General features: G+C 38.1%; 1 protein-coding gene across 6 annotated transcripts in view; it reads left to right on the top strand.

The window, feature by feature from the left end:
* Window positions 1-389: 389 nt before the first annotated feature.
* The window catches only part of ppfia4 (PTPRF interacting protein alpha 4), a 682,729-nt gene continuing 658,939 nt past the window's right edge, over window positions 390-24,179 (top strand). For all 6 annotated transcript variants that reach the window (XM_073030364.1, XM_073030363.1, XM_073030366.1 and 3 more), the window contains exon 1: window positions 390-824. In XM_073030364.1, coding sequence (XP_072886465.1) covers window positions 585-824 — 240 coding nt within the window. In that variant the 5' untranslated portion in view covers window positions 390-584. The remainder of the gene's footprint in view (window positions 825-24,179) is intronic.

Genomic DNA, 24,179 nt, shown 5'->3' on the forward strand with positions numbered 1-24,179 from the left:
ATCGGTTCTAATGGTAATCGTTTCCCTAAGTGCCCTATTCAATCAGTTATGATTTACACACCTCTATCGAATTTCTTGTGTTTCCACTTGTGGGGAAATTAAAATCAGCGGCTTTCAAATAGAAGACAGACACAAATAAAACTTAATTGGATTGCATCTGTTTATATGTTGTTTAACAGTGGTATATTGATTTTGTGCTTGCAGTTGGCAAGTACATGTCACTGCCTACGAGGCAAAGGGAAAATTCCTCACCCATTCACTCGCATTGTTAGACAGCGAGGAGCTGTGCACCTGCGCAGAAGACTCTGAAGATAACGATGACGCAACGGTGAGGGAGGAATGGGGGGCGGCGCAGGCGCAGTGGCAGCCGATGCCGGCAGAATACTGGAGGAGCACGAGCGCGAGTCCCGGTTGCCGGAGTGACTGGGAGCGGCGCTGGATCGGCGGCCTCAAGGCGGGCGGCAGGCGGCAGGGGTCACCTATCGGCGCTTCAATCCATGTAGAGCTCACGGGTCTGTGATCTTGCTCGTCTTTCTGTGTGGAGAAGAAGCATCACCTGGTTAGTTTCCGAGTGGCTCTGGAGGATGATGTGCGAGGTGATGCCCACCATCAGCGAGGATACCCTCAACCAGAGGGGCTCGCAGAACGGCTCGGAGGACGCTAATTTCGAGCAGCTGATGGTCAACATGCTGGACGAGCGGGACAAGTTGATGGAGACCCTGCGGGAAACGCAGGAAACTTTGTCCGTCACTCAGGAGAAGATGCAAGAGGTGGCTCACGAAAGGGATCTACTGCAGCGCCAGCTTAATTCGGCTCTACCTCAGGTAACGGGCGTAAAGGCACCGGTGTGTCTTCAGAGGGGAAAACAGCCGCGTCTCTAAAAAGCGGAAAAGGCTTTATTAAGTAAAACCTTCTCCTGGGATTGTAAGCGGGTGTTCCAATCGCCAGGGAATTCTTTTGTTATTTGTGTATTGGTTCATAATTATATAACGTTTAAAAATGATCTTGTGTTACACCCATTACAGTTCACCGTCTAATCAATATGGGGCGATAACGTGGGTGTTGCATGTAATAAAGCACTTGCTTAGCTTTCTTAGCACTGATTTATTTTGCAAAACGAGTGTGGGTTCTAGGTTAATTATGTAAGAGAACCTATTCTTTTTTTAAAAAAAAAATCTTGAAAAAATGTAGGGAACTCCGAATGCGGTTTCAAGGAGTCTTGCACCTGTGTTCAGGTAAATGAGAGAGCGGATGAGACGTAACGGTTTTGAAACTGTTAAATACCTGGCCGCAGTCTGTTTGCGCGTCACCACCAGGGGGCTGAGTTTTAGACCAAAAGAACATTTATTTAACGTTCCAAATTATTGTTTATTCTCTTTTATTTTTTTGGGGGTTTTAGATATGTTTAAACCTGAGAGTTTAAAAAAATTGTACTGAGCACCCATATTTTGCAAGAGTGTATCTGTGATACATAGGTAATCAAGGTCTGTCCTATTGATCATACTGCAGTGTCATTTTTATATATAATCTTAATGAAACATTTTCTGTGCAGTTACTGGCAGTAATGGAGTCGAATATCTCGTGTACAGCATATTATTTTTAATATTGTTTCTGTATAATTGTGGTTTTGTGTTTTTAGTAAGTTATTTTCTGTAAGGTTTAATGAAAGCAAAATTAAATTGGATATCATTTTGAGATGGACATTGGGTTAACAATGAATCCGTGATGTTAGCTTGCACCAAATGGAGCAACAGCGCAAACAACTATTGTGAGAACTTACAGCACAATACACATATAGAAAATAATAAATGGTTGAACTGTGCCTATGGTTATGGAACATAAATTTCTGATATCTAAAAAAAAGTTTACTGTGCCCATGAGTCTATTATTAGTGGATGGGGAAGAGGGGAATGATTTACTATTTTGCTCTCTAATTTTATTTTTGCCTTTTGTAATTAAAGTGTCTTCTGTTTTCACTAGACTCCTGTCTGGGGATAAGTATAACATAAAAGTTAATCTGAATCTCTTCTCCAGTTAAGTATTTATAAGGGGAAATATGATTTCTTCAAAGGACAATACCTTTCAAGCTATTATGAAATGCTAATGAAGTTAAATTGACTCAGTACAAGTGAGCAGTTGGGGATGGATGACATATCCCAAAAAAAGTCCAATGTAAGTAATCAGGAAAAGTGAAGTGCTGCAGGATGACCAAAGGCAATCATGAGATTCTGAAGAGCTTTTATGAGGCAGAGGAAAAATTATCATTGTGAAGAAGTTTACTGAACACATTTAAGCAGAGAAAAGTTAGTAGATGTGTAGATAGAAATAGATAAGTTTGGGGTTGAGAAGTTTTGAGAAAGAAAAGGAGATTGTAGCAAAATAAGTTAATGTGAAAATTGCAAACTCATTAGAAATGATCAGTGACCTGATTAGTTCACGTCTTTTATGCTCACTTTAAAAGGGAGAATAACACTACACCTATGTAATACCCCACAGCACCTGGCAATCTCTGTCTTGGATTCTGATGTCCAAATGTTCTTCAAGAGGGTCAATCCTTGCAAAGCATCAGGCCCTGATGATGCACCTGGCCAGGTACTGGAAATCTGTGCCAAGCCACTGGCTGGAGCATTCAAGGGTGGCATCTAGTTAATGCTGTGGTGTAAGGTTCCCAGTTGTTTCTAAGGGGCAGGTGCCCAAGATGAGTAGAGTGATCTGCCTTAATGACTATCAACTGGTAGTACACTTACTATAATAAAGTGCTTTGAAAGGTTGGTTATGTCTAGAATTAACTGCTTACTGAGCAAGAACATAGACCCACCACTATTCACCTACAGGTGTACAGTGGGTGCAATCTTAATGGCTCTCCATTCTGGTTTGGAACACCCAGAAAAGAACAAAATATATGTCAGGCTGCTGTTTAGCAATTACAACTTGGCATTCAATACCATGATCCCCTCAGTATTAATAGCCAGACTTTCTAATCCTTGGCCTCTGTAACTCCATCTGTAACTAGATCCTTGACTTCCTCATTGGGAGACCACAGTGTGGATCAGTGATAACTCCTTTCTGACAGATAGCACAGACTCATCTCAAGGATATGTGTTTTGCCCAATGCTCTACCCTCTCAACTGTGTGGCTTAGTGCAGCTGAAATGCCATCTATAATTTTACTGATGACATTACTGTTCATAAAATGTCAGATGGTGATGAAGGGCATACAGGAGTGAGATTGGCTGGTTGTTTGATTGGAGTTGCAGCAACGACCTTGCACTCAACATCAGTAAGACCAAGGAGTTGTTTGTAGACTCCAGGAAAGGGAAGTTGGGAGAACACTCTGAAATCCTCATTGAGAGTTTGTTGGGGGGGGGGGGGGGGGGGAGTGTGACTGCTTCAGGTTCCTGGGTATCAGCATCTCTTTCGATCTGATCTGGGCTCAAAACATTGACGTAGCACTACTTTGGAGTTTGAGGAGATTTACAGAGGTTAGATGTTTGGTAACGAGCATTTTGAATGGTTGCATCCCACCATGTTATGGAAGCTCAAGTGTACAAGATCACTAAAAGCTGCAGAGGGTTGTAGACTTATCCAGCTCCATCATTCAACAATTCAGAAACTGCTTCTTACAAAGCTGCCGACACCCACCCACCATCAGGTTTCTGAACAGTCTATGAGCATTACTTCATTATTTGCTCTATTTATTTATTTTGTAATTAACGATGATATTTGTCTTTCATTGTACTTCTGCAAAGCAACAAATTCTACATCCTATAAGACAGTGACAATAAACCAGATTCCAAAATGACAGTAAAGTGAGTGTAATAATCAGTGGCAGGAAAGACAGACAGGTTTTTTATGGGTTGGAGTTGATGTTGAGCCTTGAGGACAGTAAAATTATTAGATTTCTGTGACAAAAATAGTTATTTGGAGTTTTGCAATGATGTGACTATCAGACTTGAGGCATGGCTCAAGATTGATTGCTTTTTGCTATATTTCTCATATTTCGAGGTTTACGGAACCTTGTTTTTCTTTTTTTAATAATTTTTTAATTGAATTTTCAAATGGTTACAGAAGGAAAAAGAAATTATCAGCCCCTCCCCCTCCCCTTAACCCCTCCCCCCAACATATCCCTGTAGAAAGAGAAAAAAAAGAAAGAAAGAAAGAATGCCTGGATATCGGAAGATCCCCGCATGCTCCATGGAGTTCATAATAGCTTTAGTATACATATTTATTTCTTTCCCCAAATAACCAATAATTTTATCTTCGGAGCACCTATATATTTAATCCCATCTTTTGTAAATAAGGGCGCCAAATTTTCAGAAATATTTCATATTTATCTCTTAAATTATAAGTAATTTTTTCAAATGGAATGCAGCTAAAAGCTATATCTATTTTCATTTTCTTAATGTATGTTAAAATTCTTTTTCTTTTCACCGGTCCATTAAGCCCATTAACATTAAAACTTAAAAAATTCAGTGAATTAGTCATTATTTTTAACAGGGTTACTCCAGTCTATAGTAATACCTAACCTTTCAACTTTCGTAGTACCTTGGGGAATCTTTTAAAAATTCTCCGTGTTGCTATGTGTCTCCACCCCAATTGTCCAGGCAAAGAAAGAAAGATTAAAAGAAAAATAGATTATAAAGAAAAAAAAAACAAAATACCCCCCTACTAATGTTGTGAATAAAAAAAAAACACAACATTACCCCCCTACATTGTATGGGTCATGGCAATCGCCATGATTACACATGTGAATCCCGTAGCAATCGATCCGAAGTTCCCCCAGCTCCCCTGTAACATAAAAAAGCACATATAAGAGAAGAAAAAATAATATCACTACTCTCGATTAATATTTCTCAAATTTTTACCTTTCTCCCCCGTATCATATAATTAAGAATATATTTAAATATTCTTCTGTCCTTAAACATCCATCAACTCCATTCACTGTCCCTTTCATCTTTAGTCCGTTTCACTTTTAAATCTTTGGCTGTGGTTAGTGAATATTTGGGAGTTCTTGTGCAAATTCTTCCGCATCCCGATAATCAGTAAAAGATCTTCTTTTTCCGTCATCCAAAAAAATTATCAGGGTTGCCGGGTGGCGCAATATAAATTTATAACCCTTTTCCCATAAAACTTTTTTCGCTGGGTTAAATTCCTTCTTTCTCTTCAAAAGGTCGTAACTTATATCAGGATAGAAAAGAACTGTTTTCCCTTCTATCATCAATGGCCCGTTTCTCTTTCTGGCACGTTGGGCAGCCACCTTCAGGATCTTTTCTTTATCTTGATATCTTAAGCATTTTATCAAGATTGATTGTGGGTTTTGATCAATTTGAGGTCTTGATCTTAAGGCTCTGTGAGCCCTTTCAATTTCAATTAACTGGGTTCCTTCTTCCATTTCCAAAATTTCTGGAATCCATTTTTGAAAAAAAATTATTGGATCCTCTCCCTCTATACCTTCTTTAAGTCCAACAATCTTAATATTATTTCGTCTGCTAAAATTTTCAAGTACATCCACTTTTTCCAACAACCATTTTCTTTTTGATGTCCAGGCAAAAATGTTATCTTCCATTTTATTCACTCTATCAATGGTGTCTCCCGTTGTTTCTTCCAAGTTTTTAATTTTCTTGTCCATTTTATCCTGTCTTTTCATCATTTTATCAAACATAATCTTCATATTTTTATCTTTTTTATTACTTTGAATGCTTTTAATTCATGCATTATTTGCACCAAAGATTTTTTTATGTCTCCAATATCACCTCCAACCTCTTCCTGTTGCTCTTCTTTGTTTGTCTCTTCATCTTCGTCTGATTTATCCAGAGAATCTGATTCCACCTCATTCACTTTCACTTTCAGTTCCGATCATGGCCGGGATTTGTAGTTTGGGTTGCTCATGTTTGCGCATGCCCCTTCCTTCACGCATGCGCAATTCCTGTTGCTTTTTTTTTTGGAAACGGTTGATGTTGCTGCAGTTTCCTGTTCTGTATCGCTGAAGGTAAAATGCACTTGAGCCCGAGGCTCTTTCATGGCGGCCGGCCTTGATTCTTTTCCAACTTGTGTTATCTTCAAAGTAGTAGTTTTCTTCTGCTTCTGTTTAGGAGACATATCTTAAGACAATCCTGAGTAGTTTATAAATAATTTTTAAAAAGTATTTACTAACTTTTCTTCACTTAAACATTATCTTACTGGTTTTTTACGGGAGAGCTGGATTTCCACGCCTCGATCCTACGTCATCACGTGACGTCCCCCGGAACCTTGTTTTTCAAGAGAAATTGAGACCCTGGTTAACAAAAAAAAGGTGCTAGAAGGTATAGACAGGTAGAAACAAATGAGGTACTTGAGTATAAGAAATGCAAGAGAACACTTGGAGGGCTTAAAGAAGTTTTGAGATTGTGCTAGCAGACAAAGTGAAAGAGAATCTTAAGGGCTTCAGCAGATATTTTTAAGAACAAAAAGATTGCCAAGGACAATTGGTCCTTTGGAAGATCAGAATGGTAATCTATGCGTGGAGCCAAAAGAGTTGGGGATATTAAAGGATTTTTTGCATCTGTATTTAGTCAGGAGATGGACACACTATAGATGAGAGGTAAAGTAACAGAGAGGTCATGGGCTCCATAGAGATTACAGAGGAGGAGGTGCTTGCTGTCTTGAGGACAAATCCCCGGGCCTGACAAAGTGTTCCCTCGGAGTCTTTGGGAGGCAAGAAATTGCAGGAGTCCTAGCAGAGATATTTAAATCATCCTTAGCGACAGGTGAGATACCAGGGTATTGCAGGACAGTTTGTTGCTGTACTGTTTAAGAAAGGCTATAAGAGTAAGCCAGGAAATTACAGGCTGGTGAGCCTTACATCAGTAGTGGAAAAGTTATTGAAAGGTATTCTAAGAAACCGAATATGAGTTTTTGGATAGACAGGGATTGATTAGGGATAGTCAGCAAGCCTTGTGCGTGGTAGGTAATATCTAACCAATCTTAGAGTTTTTCAAGGAAGTTACCAGGGAAGTTGATGGCAAGGCAATGGATATTGCCTACATGGACTTCAGCAAGACATTTGACAAGGTCCTGCGTGGGAGTTTAGTCAAGAAGATTCAAGATGAGTTAATAAATTGGATTAGATACTGGCATTGTAGGAGAAGCTGGAAAGTCACCTCTCTGACTGGAGGCCTGTGACTAGTGGAGTGCTGCAGGAATTGATGCTGGGTCCATTGTTGTTTGTCATCAATATTAATGATCTGGATGATAATGTGGTTAACTAGATTAGCAAATTTGTGATGTCACCAGGATTGGGGTGTAGTGGACAGTGAGGAAGAGGATCAAAGCTTGCAGAGGGATCCAGCCAGCTAGAAAATTGGGCTGAAAAATGGCAGATGGAATTTAATGTTGACAAGTGTGAAGTGTTGTACTTTGGGTGGACCAACCAAGGTAGGGCTCTGAGGTGTGGGGTAGAACAGAAGGGATCTGGGCATACAGGTCCATAATTCATTGAAAGTAGCAACATGGGTAGATATGGTAATAAAGGAAGCTTTTTGCACATTTGGCCTTTTTGGATCAAAGTATTGAGTACAGGAGATTGGATGTTATGTTGAGGTTGTAGGAGATGTTGCTGAGGTCTAATTTGGAGCATTGTGTGCAGTTTTGATCACCTATTGACAGGAAAGATGTAAATAAGATTGAAAGAGTATAGAGAAAATTTACAAGGATGTTGCTGGGACTGGAAGACCTGAGTTACAGGACAAGATTGAATAGGTTAGAGCTTTATCCTCTAGAACGTAGAAGATTGAGGGGAGATCTGATAGAGGTATACAAAATTATGAGGGGCTTAGAAAGGGTAAATGCAAGTAGGCTTTTTCCACTGAAGTTAGTTGAGGCTAAAACTAGAGATCATGGATCAAGAAGAGTGAAAGGTGAAATGCTTAAGGAGAACATGAGGGGAAACTTCTTCATTCAGAGGGTGGCGAGTATGGAGCGAGCTGCCAGCACAAGTGGATGCTATTTCCATCTTGACGTTTAGAGACATATGGATAGTTACGTGGATGGGAGGGGTATGGAATGCCAAGGTCTGGATGCAGGTTGATAGGACTAGGCAGCTTAAATGCTTTAGAATGGCCTGTTTCCAAGACTAAAGTGGAAAAACTTTGTTAATTCAATTAAACAGAACAATACAAAGATGTTGTTGTAAGTATAGGATCAGATATTGACACTGCAGCGAACTAGACAGAATTACAAATAAGAATTGCTTAGCATCTGGAAATTTGGTATGTGTATTAGAGGACTTCACAAGCAGAGTAAAGAAATATTTGGTCATTTTGCTCAGATTTTAGTGAAACCCATAATTATGTTTGACTTTGTCATCTAATATGCAAATGTTTGGTGTGATTTGATTCTTTAGGCACTTTAGGCATCAGAAAAATGTTTACGTAGGGAACAGACATACAAAGCAACATTGGGTTGTCACTTTGTTAATGTGTTTTCTGTACTTTTTAAAAACTGCTTTTGTGGCTGTGTATAGAAATGGGATATATTGTTATCAAATACCCAAAAGCACATGGTGTAATCTTTCAATGAGCCATTATGCTAATTGTATGGTTCTGCGATCTGCCTTGCATATTACGGTATTGCAAGTTCTTTTAGGCGGTTGACTATGCATTTGAGGAGGTATGTTGCTATTTCATGAACCTTGTTAAGGAGGATAAACAAGTCCTTCAATTCTGATATATTGATTTTAAGTTATACTTGTGCTGTAAAATGGCCATGCAATTTTGTTTCTGCGAATATATAACTCTTATCCTGTATGAGGTGACACATATTCTCCACACTTTATTTGAAGAAGGAAAAGTTTATCAGTTTTTTAATGGCCTAGTTTAGATTTGTATTTTAATTTTCAGAAGTAATTGATTAAAAGAAAAACAGATAAGAACATCAATGAGAAAATGTCCTTAAAAGATGGAAATTTCTTCGAGGGCCTAACGAGGTTGTTGCAGAGTTGATGTTTCTTCTAACTAAGATGTCTAGAATCATTGTGACAAAATGGGGAATTGGACATTCAGAGCAAAGATGAGTAGAAATTTCTTCACTTAAAGGGTGGAGAATCTTCAGAAATTTTGACCAAAAAAGGCTCTGCTTTGGCTATACTGTCTTTATATACTAGGCTTAGTTCTAGTGCTAGTATAATCAACAAGTTGTGAATCAAGGAAGACAGAGTTGGTAAGAGAATAGCTATGATTGTATTGATGGTGAGCAGCATGAGGTATAGTATGATTCCCTCCTGCCCCTATATGCTGTGTTCTTGGATAACAAACACAAAAGTGTGTTGGTCATTAGGTAGCACAAAGAGCAATATTTTGTAAACTTGCACAAAGGGAACTGTATAGTAGGTGAAACTTTGCTGGAAAATGTGTTAATAGTGCATTGTTATTTGGGCGTAAATCAACCAGAAAGTTCAAAGGATAAAATTCGTAAATGATGCATCTCCAAATCTTGCGGTTGATTTATACTACATAGGTTTTGTTGAATTTAGCTTTTTTGACCTAATGGTTGAGGAATCGTTGCCTCCCAGTTTCTTTCCATGATGGCATCTATCTATGTTCTTTGTTCATAGTTAATACCAACAGATGTAAAATGTCAAGATTTTTTTTTCATTTTTGAAGGTAAGTCCAAATATTGATGAAAGTGAATGATACCCATGCTTGTGGAACTAACAACTTCAGCTATTTCACTAATCACGACAAGCATAATTACATCTCTTATATACTGAAGATTATCTGATGCTGCATTGATCTGTTTCTATGTTGATCTTCAACCATGATTACTTGGTGAAATACAGGCTATAAAAACTTGTAAACTCTCAGCTGTAGATTTATCATGCTAAATCCCTAACTTTCATTTTAACCGTTAAGATGCTTCCAAACAAAAGCTATTTGTTGAAGACTTATCATCTGAGATAAAGTCTCGCCAAGTGGCTCAGTATCAAATTTTGTTTGATAACATTTCTATAAATCACAATGTTTTATACCTTTGAAGATGATCTAAAGGGTTTGACTTGGGTCTGAGCCTTAGAAAAAGGGGAAGGAGAGAAACAGATTTTTTCTCTTATAATTCATGGAGAATCCCTTTTCAGTAACCCTTTTAAATAGACACTTTTCATGTATTCTACATCATGTAAGCAGGCTAAAATGGGTGAGATTGGGGTGTTAACAGAGACAATTTTGAGTTTGAACTTGATTCACATTTTCTTCTACATAAGTTAATGTGATCAAGTCTACTAAAATAAAATTTGAAGTAGTTTGCAAACTTTGGGAAATAGCTTAAATTATTTTTTTAATTTAATGTTTTTTAGACTTGATCTATTAAACTTCTTCTTAACTTTCCTCCTCAAACTCCTGACTGACAGTATAATGTGTCATCATGTGAGGAGATGGTTCAGGAGCCTGAAGACACAAAGTCAATATTTTAGGAACAGCTTCTTGCACTCTGCCATCAGATTTCTGAATGATGAACCCATGTACATTGCCTCAGTATTTTTTGCTCTACTTATTTAATTCTGTATATTATTGCGATTGATATTTTTTATTATGTATCACAATGTACTACTGCTGCAAAACAGCAACTTTCAAGACGTGTGCCAGTGATATAAAATCTGATTCTGAATATTTTAATGTGAATACTAATTTGGGAAACAGTGTAAGTTTCTAGCTCTTTTAATTCAGGAATGTAGAACAGTGCAAATAAGGAGTTCAGTGCATCTACTTAATGTAACAAACAAATTTCATGATTTTGGCATTTTGTTATTTAGCTGTGATGAAGTAATGTCTGTATTGTCACTAAGGTGTCTCTTGCCTTATAAATGTTTATATAGTAGTTTAATTGCTAAATCACAATTAAGGAGAAACTCATAAATCTCACTTGGAATGGTTAGTGAAGAGGTTAAGTGTGCATTGAAGTTTGATGATACAATATGTATCCATTAGAAGTGTTGGAAATGCAACACTACAGTTTTGGTTCATTTAATTGGATGTGCAGTAATTAGAGTAAATTATTTTTATATAAATGTTTTTTCTTATGTACGTTTAATATCTTGTGTTGAAAGCTAGCAGGCAATTGAAATTGACTCAATTTATAAGTATTGGTTGCTGTTGTTGCACTTGACAGACCGTCGTGAAACAAATGGCTTTATTGTGTCTAGCAAACAAGAATAGTTATTCCTCTAATGGCTAGGTTCAAAATTGAATTTTGCCATCACCTGAATGCCCCAGTTAGATGCTTTTCATCAGTCTATTTTAATTGAACTATTGGTGGTGTGTGTGTGTGTGTGGTGTCCGAGTACTATTAATTGTCTTTATCACTGTTTTGTTTTCCCTCAGCTATGCTCATTAGCATGCATGCAGAACAATTTCAGAGTGAGGCAAGTATAACAGATTAACTACTGACATAATGTCCATGTGGCTATTTGGCTAGGATGGGTAAATTAATCATTGGTAGCAGAAAGTATATTATGAGAATTAAGTGGTCTTTAGTTGTTAATTTGTAATTTATTTGAATTTTTAGATAGAATTGGATTTTTAAGCTGTAAATAATATTGATAACATTTTAAAGAAAGAGACTGGAGAAATGAACAGACAGGTGGCAGATCAAGTTTAACCAAGAGAATTGTGGGGAAGAAAGATCAACTTTTGTAGTGGAGACTGAGAAGAATGATACAATTTTAAGGCAAATACAGGAGTGACTTTAGGAGTATGAGTTGTATATATCTTCTCTGGAAGACAGAAGAGGAGTCCATTAATGTGATCTGTGATTTTTGATTTTACAAAGTAGAGGCATGGCTTACAGAAAATAATCCCAAAACTGGTAAGATCCCAGAAAGGGTACTGTGACCAGTTTGGATTAATACATTTTAAATATTACAAAACATTGGAGAAGATCCAACGATTATTCATGAGAGTAGCAGCTGACATAAAGAATGTTTCTTTACTTGGAGTGGACAAGTGAACCCAGGAAAAATGGAAATATTTTATTTCACCTAGAGAAAGTTAACTGGAGTTAATGGTGCTCAAAACCCAGATGGTTTTGTATACTAAGTAAGGAACATCTGTTGCTTTACTTTTGGTTAATTATGTATCAGAGGAAATCTATTACTATAGAAAGAGATATCAAGGTGTCAAATATACAGTATGTCAGAATAGTTGATGATATCAGATGCATTAAGTTTAAAATCTTGAGATAAATGGAAGTGGAATGGTGTTTTGGAAATGCTTGGAAAATTAGGGCTAATTTGATTGCTCTTCAGACTGAGGTTTGACCTCCTTAATGAAGATGAATGGTCTGTCTTTTTGTTGCCATGAAGTTGATTTGTATAGCTGACAGCCATAACCTTTTGTTTCTGATAAGTTCCCATTCTGTCATTATTCTATTCTTTCTTTATTGGATCCAAAGTGATGACCCCATTTTAGTCAGTCGAGCTCCTTATTATTCTCAATCACTCTCTCAGCTTCTGTCTTTTCATTACCTATTTTCATCTTGTTGTGCCTTCTCATGTAGTTTGCACTCTGAGAAGTAGTCATCAAAACTCAATACAAAACACTGAAGTTCACAATGGAAAGCTGAGGACCCAGTTGCTTGAAAGACACCATTTATTGTAATCATGTGTTGAATGCTTTTCTCCTTTGTCCTTAGCTTAGTTTCATGACATAGGTTGATAATTGGCTATTTCCAACTCCCGTATTCAGAGTACTTATGAAAACTCCTTTGGGTCTTCCAAGCAGACACTCCCCTAATTACTATGTTAGTGACAATCTTATGAGATTTAATTTGATCTGACAGACATTGAAAATTTGTAAAAAATATTGTCAACGTCTAAATATGCAAAAGTTAATCTGTAATACTGATAAATTTTTGTAACTTCAATTCCCACAGCACCCCATGCCCCCCTCCCCAAACAATGGAATGAAGATTGTTACCTACTGATGTGAAAGTAGGCTTTCCATTGCTAGGAAACTTTTGAGAATGATGAGGTTTATTTTAAACCCCTTCATTTTTTCTATTCAATTTTGAGCTTCAAAGAAAAAGAGGCATGCCTTTTCTACTCTGTCTCCATTTATGAAGTTAATTGAACATGTTTTTGTATTTTTTACACTCCATCTCTATAAAAGTGATCAGTAAATGTTCATTTAGTAAGTCTGTCTTTTTCTTGTTGGTTATGTTATTTGAATCTGTGCTTACTTTTTCTATAGTTTTTATTCACCATGAGTCTTATCACAATTGTGATTTCCCTATTGAAAAAGTTGATTAGTTTGGAAATGCAATTTTACTCAATTATTGACCATAGTTACTTAACCAATCATGCCTTTTAGCGATACACGCTTGGTTTTGTCTTACCAGTACTCTAATGAATATTCATAACTGTTGAACATTTCAGTTATTATTAAACTTCCAAAAGTTTAGTTTAACCAATTCTTTCTTGCTTCCCATTGTGCCGCTGGCATTTAGGGCAGCAATGAAGGCCCTCCATCACTGTCAGTGTTCAGGGCTTCCTTCATCATGTCAGTACTTTCCTCTTGGTTTTCACTACTGTCAGTCAAGCAAATCCTAGTTGGAGGCTGGGGAATACCATTCCACTCAGATGTACAAGAATTCATTGCTGTCTCTATAACAATTTGGATTTACCATCAGGATTGTTAGCCCTGAGCTTAACCCCTGAACCTGGAGGTCTGGTTCTACCCTTTGACTTGTTTAGCATGGGTGACCCTAGAAAGAAAAAAAGTGTAAGGCCTTGACTCCAATCACCATTGCTGTTTGGGTCATTGAGGCATGCAAATCTCCAAACCACAACAAGGTTGTGGTCCTCCTGGAGGCTGACCAATTCTACTGATGGTTTATGCTACTTGACTTCCAAGCTTCTCTCATTCCAAGCTGTCAGCAGCAAGTTTGTCATCTATCGGTGTTTTTTGTTAGTTGTGTTCAGATCAGTTCCACTGCTTGATTATGAAATCAGTTGTACTCACTGCTTTAATATGGTATTAGTATAATTAGATTAAATGAGTGTGTAGTGATCTGATAAATGGAGTATAATGAAGGAAAATGTGTAATTGGCCATTTTGGGCTGGAAAAGCAGAATATTGCCTTAATGGTGAGATGCTGCAGAGGAATATGGGTGTTCCAGTGCACCATTCATTATGTGCTAGTTTGCAGCTTCTGAAAATAATTACGAAAGATAACACTTCTTCATTTATTGCTAGGAGAATTGAATACAAAAGCAGAGGTGGTTATGTCTCACTTATTTAAGACTTTGGTGACATTACACCAGCACTGTATAGAGTAGGTAAGAACAGATGTAACATCGTTGAAGGCATTTAAGGGAAGGTTTATTAGGCTGATATTTTTGACCAAGTTGGGCATGCAGCCCTATATTTGTAGTTTAGAAGAGGAAAATGGTTCTTGGGATATGCAAGATCTTGAAGTGCCTTGATAAGGTGCATGTAGTGTGGATGCTTCAGCTGTTCATTGACCTTGTCACTTTGAGAATGAGGGCCACCGTTCAGATATGTGTGAGGTGCATCTGTCTTGTGGGTCTTTAGTCTTAGGAACATTCTTCCAAAGAGTGGTGAAAGCTGACTCTGAATATTTTAAAGGCAGAGTTAGTTAAACAATGGGGCAAAAGTTTACTGCAGGTGGACAGGAATATGGAATTGATGTTAGTCAAGTCAGCCATAATTATTAAATGATAAAGTCCGCATGGCTTCATCTAAAGTATATGAATATATATTGCTGCTACTCTTCTGTTCACAATTTTCTTTTTCTATTCTATTGACCCAAAACCTGGGATAGTTGATTGCTAGAAATGCTTGCGTAACTAGATGTATGAAATGGCTATTATTCATAACTTTTCTGAAGAGTTTTTTGTTACAGGTTTCTTATTTGTGTATGTGCTGTCTTTCTGTATATATTTTGTCCCTCTTAAGCCTGTTTTAAAAAATATAATGTGGTTTTATTTTAAATAAGACAACATCTGAATTGCATTATAAAAATTATAAAATAAAATTATAGAACTGTCAAAAGATTGAAAAGAGATCACAAGAAATCTTTATTAGATTATGTCAGAAATGATAAGGAAAGCACAAACTCTCTAGAAGATGTTATTATCCAAATCAGGTTGTGAACTGCTGGGTAAACGTTTGTATAAAATGCACGGCCTTAACATGCTCAGTGGCTTTCCCTGCTTATGTAGTGAAGACAAAAAGATGCTTTAATATCAACTCATATCAGTCTAATGACCAAATCATTTCAGCCAACAGGTGGAACTGTAGTGCACACTTCTTGCTCCCAACACAGCTCTCCAATAACTGCTGCCCATGCCATGCAATTGTGAACAAAGTACAGTCATTTCCCCATGATGTTGGGAGGGAGTGGGGGCATTACATTCCTATGAAATGCTCTTTTCTGTAATGTGATGTTGTGTCATCTGTGCGTGCATCCTTGAAAAAGAAAGATTTTAGTTTTTTCTCACAGTACTGGGAGCAAATTTTATTCCATATCTCAAATTTTTGGGGAGTCATTTGTGAAATCTGTAAGGATGAATTTTCATTACCCAAATGAAATGCCAGTACTCTGCATAAGTTTTTGCACCTATTATGCTTGGATTGTTGACTGTGCTCAAAGACATTATTTTAAAAGTCAATGTGCTGAGTTTCACTGGCATGGTTAGCATTTGTATATTTATTTGCTCTATTTGTTTCACTTGGTAATTTATTAATATATACTCTTGCATACTCATCCTGTATCAACAATCCATGTACTAGCTGTCTCTTGCAGCCTAACTTCTCCTTTACTCACTTTAAATGACAGTTTCTGCCCCACTGAGAATATTCAGTAGATGGAGTTGACAAAAATTTACTGATCTGCTGCAAGACTTGATACACTTATCTTGGACATTTGCAAGCTCCTATTTTTCTTGGTTTCCTAAAGATTTATAGTCTGATTGCACGGATGTTTGCCAAATCTGTTTGGTATAATTTTTCCTTCAGTGATTCTTTGTTTTGAATAAAGCTTGTCCTCCTTTTATTGTTTCAAATATTACTCTGAAAGGACTATAATGCAGTGACTGCAGTGAGAGAATATATTGAAAGCACTATGCTGTCAACTTGTAGATTATGCTATGGGAGGGTCCCATTCTGTCATTAGCTTGAATTAATTCCAGATTTTGGGCCCAAGTTGCCTGACTGTTGTCATTATTAATGATATATTGCTACTAAAATGCTAGTAACACTTGTGTAAGTGGGAGGAATTAAAACAGAGGATTTTGGTCAAACTGTATGCTAAAGCCTGGGGTGTCTGTAGCCTTCTGTATCCTGGCGATTTAAATGCTCATTCAGATATTTAAAGTCATAGCATAATCCAGCACAGAAACAGGTTCTTTAGTCCACTGACTTCATTGCAGCCATCCCATTAACTCTTTATTCTAACAGTAATCTACACAAAAGTAGGAATTTACAGGAGATAGTTTACTGATCAGTTTGCAGGATTTCTGAGATTTGTGAGGAAATACACATGGTCAAAGGAACTGTTTGGTATTATGGTCTGAATTATAACATTTTACAGATTTATTTTTGGGGTTGCTGGCAGGCCATGTTTAATTTTGTAGATGATTTCCTAGAATTACTGAAATTGGGATGATATTCTTCCATTGATTAATCATGAATTCCATAACTTGAAGGCATCAAACAAGGATTGTAGAGTCATACAGATAGTAGAGCTTGCCATGATTTCACTGTTCTCAGTAGTTTAGGGCACAAGAGGTCAAATTGAATTGTGTTCAATGATTTTCTGAATTAGATAGCATAAACTGCAGTGATGCAACTATCTACAGTTTGCAGTGTTTGAAACAAAACCAAATATTGAAAGTGCTTTGGTGACATCTATGAGCAAAAAAATCTATCATTTCAAGTTAATGACCTTTCATCAATTTTTTTGTCCTCAGAAAGGATAAGCTAAGTCAGCAGTTTGTGCCATCTTAAATTTGTTGTGCTATCTTAAATCTGATAAAGCAAGTAGTAATTGTTTATTGGCCGTGAAAGGTTTGTTTTGACTTTTTCAAAGGTATAGTGGTTTTTACCACAATCTGTGCATTTATTGATTACTGTTACTGGTAGCATCATCGTATTCTGGAATTATTCAGATAACTGAATTAGAACACCTTGCTTGGGTGGTATTTAATTTTTTTTATTTTGGGATCATTAGTTGAGACCTCCCAATGGCCAGTTCAGTAGCCTGAACAGTATTCTTTTGTAATCCAGGAACTCTTCTAAAAAAATGGTATGGGCTAAGTGTGAAAGGAGATTTGGGTGAACTGTTAGTTAATTATGTTTTGTAACTCCAAGTAAAAGAGTCTGTAGTGGAGGCTATTGGGAACACTTCTAGCCACTACCTTGCTGTATTCACTACTACCAAGAAATATGTGCCCATAAATGGTTTGGCAAAATTCCCATTAATCCTCTGCTAGGGGAAGGCAGGCCTTTCCCGGGGATGCTCTTGGCATTTTCTACACATGTTGGCATCCTTGCAGTACATGGCAAGCTGCTCAATCTATCCCAGGCCACTAGATAAAGCTTTGAACTAAAGCTTTCATTTACATTACACACCTCACTGCCAATCATCTAGTTCCTCCAACATTTTATCTCTCAACTTGGATGGTACAACAACTTCAATCCCACATAAGGCAATCTCTGTCAAGGGCAAGTTCATCCCCACACTAGTAAAAATAGGGGATCTGGAATTTCTGCTGCACATTTCAGCCACTTTGGGTTGCCATGTAGACCTGAGACAGTGTTGGGTCTTTTCTGGTTTCTTTTTGGATCTTCTCTGCCACAATAGGGAGATTTTCAATTTGCATGAGGAAAAATACATCAAAAGAAGTGTCCTCTTCTATAAATTTTTCAGGTATTTCCTTTTCCAAAGGTAAATGGGATAATCCATCAGCATTTTTGTGATTAGTTGTCCTTTTGAGTTCTATCTTATTTTATCCTCCAGGAAGCAGAGCCCATCTCTGCATTTGTGTTTCTACAGTTAGTGGGACACCCTTCTGTGGACTCCAGTGGTTGATGATCAGTAATAGGGTAAACTTTCTCCCATTCAAGTACTAGTTGAAATGTGATACACTGCAAACCAGACTCAAGGCCATTCTTAAAAGAACATGATACAAAAGCTACAGGGCATTCACTTCCATCACTCCTAGCATGCGACATCACTGCACCTATACTATAAGGCAAGACGTCACAGGGAAACTTCACTGGATGATGTGGCATGGCTTTGTCTGTTGTCATTTCTTCCTGTTCTCATGTAATGAGTTCAAAAGGTAGAGCACTGTAACCAGGTTTATAATAATTGACAAATCCTAAAAAGTACTGCAACTGTGACATATCCTTTGAGCATGGGTGTTTCATTACTGCTTTAGTTTTCTTAATGCATTTGTGTATTGTTTGTGTGTCAATGCTGTGATCACCATAAGTGACCTTTGGTTTAAAGAATTCACACTTGCTGTGTTATGCTCTGTGCCCATAATCTTCTAATATTTTTAAATGTCTTGAGAGTTTGGAGATGTTACCAGTAAGGATGACAAAGAACAATAATGTACCCAGGTAACACTGAGTGCCTGGGCAGCCTTGCAACACCTGGTCCACAGCTTTCTGTTATAGTGCAGGTGCAAATGATACTCCAAAAATAAGCCTATTAAAATGATAAAGCACTTTTGAGTGTTTATGGTGAAGAGCACTTTGGACTCTTCTTCCATCTCCATCTGTAGGTAGGCATCAGCTGAGTGCACTTTGCTGAAATGTTTCTCTCCAGAAAGGTTTGCAAAGATATCCTCTATTCTGGGCAGAGGGTAATAACCTACATTCGGTACTGGTTTGATGCTGGCCTTAAAATTGCCACAGATCTTACTGTTACAATGTCATTCTCACTGGAGTCATCCAGTTGGATATCTGTAGGCTACAGATCAGTAGCTTTGAAATGCTGTATAAACTCATTTGTGTAATGACTGAAACAGCTGATCAATTCTATTTTAATTAATTTGCTGTTCACTTCTGGTGTAAGTCATATTGTTTGGGTCTTGTTAATTTTTACATAGCAAATCACAAAGCTACAAAGTCCAGTGTCACACTCATCATTTTCTTATTTTTCAACAACCATGCTCTTTTCAGAACTGCACTTTGACATTTTATCTTTATCTCCTGTCAGTGCAGTGCATGTAATTTTGTCTGCCTAACATGGTCCTTGTGCCCTACTTTGTTACATTTTCTGCAAGTTTCACCATTAAATCTGCATTGGTCTAATGTATGTGAGCCCCTGTCACAAAGGTTACACAATTTGTTTGGACATGCAGGTTTCACTTTAGACATTGTAATTTTGTTCACGCTTACTTTCACTTCTGACTGAACTCAATGCTTCTGCTGTTTCTGTTGATACAGCAATTTCACCTGCTCTTCTAAATATGAGTTGTGCTTTGGTTAGGAGCCATTTTTGAATGCTTTCTTGTAATATTCCACACACTAAATGACTTTTCAGTGCATTATTAAGCCCATCACTGGACTGACAATGCTTGGACAATTTCTTCAATTCAGCCACATAAACTGAAAAGGACTCCCCTTCCTTTCGATTGTGTTTATGAAACCTGAAGTGTTCTGCAATCAACAATGATTTTGGTGCTAAATGTTCCTGCATTACTTTCCTGATATCAACAAAGCTCATTTTGGCTGGTTTGGTAGGAGCAGTTATATTTCCAAGTAGACTGTATGCTTTTCCTCCCACTGCACTCCACAGCACTGACACTTGACCATGAGGCAAAAAGTTAATGTATGGATCAAATAAAATTCCTTTTTTAATTGGCTTACTATTTCAAAGCAAAAATAGCAATGTTACCACGAGGCTTGATAAGATGCTAGCCAGGTCATACTTGTAGTATTGTCAATAGTTTTGGACCTCGTATCTCAGAAAGGATGTGTTCTCATTGGAGAGAGTATAGAGGAGGATCACAAGGATACATCTGGGAATGATGGGGTTAACATGAGCATTAGGCCGCTTTGGGCCTGTAGTCATGGGAATTTAGAAGAATGTGGAGAAATCTCATTGAAATCCACTGAATGACTAGGTAGGGTGGATGTGGAGAGGATGTTTCCTATGGCAGGGTTATTCAGAACTAGAGGGCATAGCCTCAAAATTGAGGGGCAACCCTTTAGAATGGAGGTAAGGAGGAAGTTTTTTTAGCCAGAAAGTGGTGAATATGTGGACTACTCTGCCACAGACTGTGGCAGAGGCCAAATCCATGGGTATACTTAATACAAAGTTTATTATTTCCTGGTCAGTCAGGGCATCAAAGGATATAGGGAGAAAGCAGGCGTATGTGGTTGATTGGTATCCGGGATTAGCCATGATCGGATGGCAGAGCAGACTTAATGGGCTAATTTTGCTCCTGTGTCTTATGGTCTTTGAAAAAAAATATGCCATTGATGATTCAGCTAGTACTATGACTAAAGTGTTATATTCAAGTCAGAGCCAGAAAATTCTCAGAACAGATCATTTTAGTGGACTTTGAATTGTTCTTTCCATGTGGGGAAATCTTCACCCAAGTTTTAAACTTAACCTAAGCTTTGAGATGTAGGAATCTGAACATTGTGCATTTGTTTAGTATAGAAACATAGAAAACCTACAGCACAATACAGGCCCTACGGCCCACAATGCTGTGACGAACATGTAGTTGCTTTAGAAATTACCTACGGTTACCGACAGCCCTCTATTTTACTAAATTCCATATACATATCCAGGAGACTTTGGAAAGACCTTGTTGTATCTGCCTCCACCACCGTCGCACTCACGCCATTCCACGCACTCACCGCTCTTGGCATAACAAAAAAACTTACCCCTGACATCTCCTCTGTACCTACTTCCAAGCACCTTAAAACTGTGCCCTCTCATGTTAGCCATTTCAGCCCTGGGGGAAAAGCCTCTGACTATCCACACAATCAATGCCTCTCATCACTTTATACACATCTATCAGGTCACCTGTCATCCTCTGTCGCTCCAAGGAGAAATGGCCAAGTTCACTTAACATATTCTTGTAAGGCATGCTCCCCAATCCAGGCAACATCCTTGTAAATCTCCTCTGCACCCTTTCTATAGTTTCCATATCCTTCCTTTAGTGAGGTGACCAGAAGTGAGCACAGTACTCCAAGTGGGGCCTGACCAGGGTCCTGTATAGCTGTAACATTACCTCTCGGCTCTTAAACTCAGACCCACGGTTGATGAAGGCCAATCCACCATGTGCCTTCTTAACCACAGCATCAATCTGTGCAGCAGCTTTGAGTGTCCTATGGACTTGGACCCCAAGATCCCTCTGATCCTCCACACTGCCAAGAGTCTTACCATTAATAGTATATTCTGCCATCATATTTGACCTACCAAAATGAACCACCTCACATTTACCTGGGTTGAACTCCATCACCACTTCTCAGCCCAGTTTTACATCCTATCGATGTCCCGCTGTAACCTCTAACAGCCCTCCTCACTATCCACAACAACCCCAACCTTTGTGTTTTCAGCAAATTTACTAACCCATCCCTCCACTTCCTCCTCCAGGTCATTTATAAAAATCACTATAACAATCCACAAGGCAGATCAGTTGAATATGGATGAAATACATGCAGCTAATGTAACTAATTAAGTTCCAACTTAAGTGATCCAGTGTAAAAGTGAGGGCATTGTCTGAAGTGTAGAAGGAAATTGACATTGGTTGAACGGAATGCCGTGCCTGTGGGGAAGGAATAAGACTTTGGGAAGTTAACTTAAACTACTTTAATATCTCTGGCCATTATTTTGTAACAATTAATCAAAGACAAAAATAAATCAACTTCCCAGCTCTTTACTTCATCTCTCCCCCTTCAGGTTTCACCTATCACCTTGTGTTTCTCTCTCCCCTCCACCACCTTTTTTACTCCAGTCCTGCTGAAGGGTCTTGGCCCAAAACCTCGAATGTACTCTTTACCATAGATGCTGCCTGGCCTGCTGAGTTCCTCCAGCATTTTGTGTGTGTTGTTAGTAATTCCTGCATCTGCAGACTTTCTCTTGTTTGTGAAGAAAGAATGCTTGTTGATTTAACTTGAGGGTAATGTCAAATTCAGAGATATACTGGGATTTAATAAGCATAGAAGCTACAGATCAGAATCAAGGAAATATGAATGTGCTAAACAGTGGAAATTGAAGCTTTATTGTTGGTCATACAATCTACATATCTATAAAAATACAAGCAGTACAGTAGTTCCTCTTATCCAAAGGCAGTAATGCACTGTTGTGTATTTAAGTTGCTTAAAGGATACTAGATAAACTATATGAAAATCTGTCTTTCCCTTAAACCACTGCAGCTGATTACATAGAACCATAAATGTTATGTGAAAACATGATTAGATTTTAATTGATAAATTAAACTTGACTATCGCATGATAAAATTTATCATGTTTTACACATAGCATTTATGCTTCTATGTAATCAGCTGCAGTGGTTTAAGGGAAAGATAAAATTTCACATAGTTTACCTTGTATCCTTTAAGCCATCAAGTTCTTTGATACTTTTTTTCCCTCTGGCATGAGGAAATTAAATGAAAACCAGCATTGGATTGAAGTTGTAACATGCTCACAGCTACCTGGACTATACCTCTTTCCACCTTGTTACTTGTAAAAATGCCATCCCCTTCTCTCAATTCCTCCATCTCTGCTGAATCTGCTGTCAGGATGAGGCTTTTTTTATTTCCGAATAGAGATGTTCTCCTTTTTCCAAGAAAGGGTCTTCCCTTCCTCCACCATCAAAGTTGCGCCTTCCATTTCATGCACATCTGCTCTCACCCCATCTTCCTGCCACCTTACCAGGGGTAGGGTTCTTCTTGTCCTCACTTGCCTCCCCATCAGCCTCTGCGCCCAGCACATAATACTGCAGAACTTCCACCATCTCCTATGAGGTCGTACAACCAAGCACAACCCCCCCCCCCCCCCCCCCACTTTCCACTTTCTGCAGGGATTGCTTCCTAGAGTCTCCTTTGTCCATTTAGGTTAGAGGAACAATGCCATATATTCTGCCTGGGTAGCTTCCAATCTGATAGCATGTACCTCAATTTCTCAAACTTCTGGTAATGCCCCTCCCCCTTCATTTCCCCATTCCCTTTCCACCCTCTCAGCTTATCTCCTTGCCTGCCCATAGCCTCCCTCTCGTGCTCCTCCCCCTTTCCATGGTCTCCTGTCCTCTCCTATTAGATTCCTCTTTTTCCAGCTTTGTATCTCTTTCACTAATCAACTTCCCAGCTCTTTACTTCACCCCTCCCCCGGTTTCACCTATCACCTTGCTTCTCTCTCCCCTTCCACCACCTTTTAACTCTACTCATCTTTTTTCTCCAGCCCTGCTGAAGGGTCTTGGCCTGAAAAGTTGACTGTACTCTTTTCCATAGATGCTATCTGGCTTGCTGAGTTCATCCAGCATTTTGTGTATGTTGCTTGGATTTCCAGCAGATGCAGATTTTCGCTTGTTTGTGATTGGGTTGAAGTTGAATTTCTTTTAGATGAACCATAGGAAGTCCAATTTTGATTATTCCATTTCTAAAATTTATATGCATCAGCATCATGGATTGTTCTAACCTCATTCTACAATAAAATAAATTAAAATATGTTCAAAAGCTAACATGTATGTATCTTTGTACTTAAACACTAACACTTATCCCCTCATCCCCAATCTTAACACTGATTAGTCTAAATCATATTCTGTGCTTAAGGATCTGCCAAAAGTGGGGTATCTCATGCCATGTCTTTATGCTGGTTTTGATTGATACAGATTCAAAACTGCATTATTGAACAACATTATTGAACAACTGTCACAATATAGTAAGTCTTAGTATATTTTCTGCTTCATGACAGTGCTGTTGTTATCTTAAAATGTGTTAATATTTGATTCCTTGGATAGTAATATGTGTTGAAATAGGGTTAAAAAGAAATGCTTGATTTTTCTCTCCATAAATTTCTGGGCATGTGTTAAGCTATGTAGGAAATTATAGGGGAGAGAAAAAAAGAGAGCATGTTATGACTCACAGCTATGCTAACAGCAGCAGTAAATAGATTAGTTTTATGTACAGTGATACATTGCTTAAAGTTACATATATTGATTCTT

Source organism: Hemitrygon akajei, chromosome 27 (genome assembly GCF_048418815.1).
Source record: "Hemitrygon akajei chromosome 27, sHemAka1.3, whole genome shotgun sequence".
Classification (NCBI taxonomy): Eukaryota; Metazoa; Chordata; class Chondrichthyes; order Myliobatiformes; family Dasyatidae; genus Hemitrygon; species Hemitrygon akajei.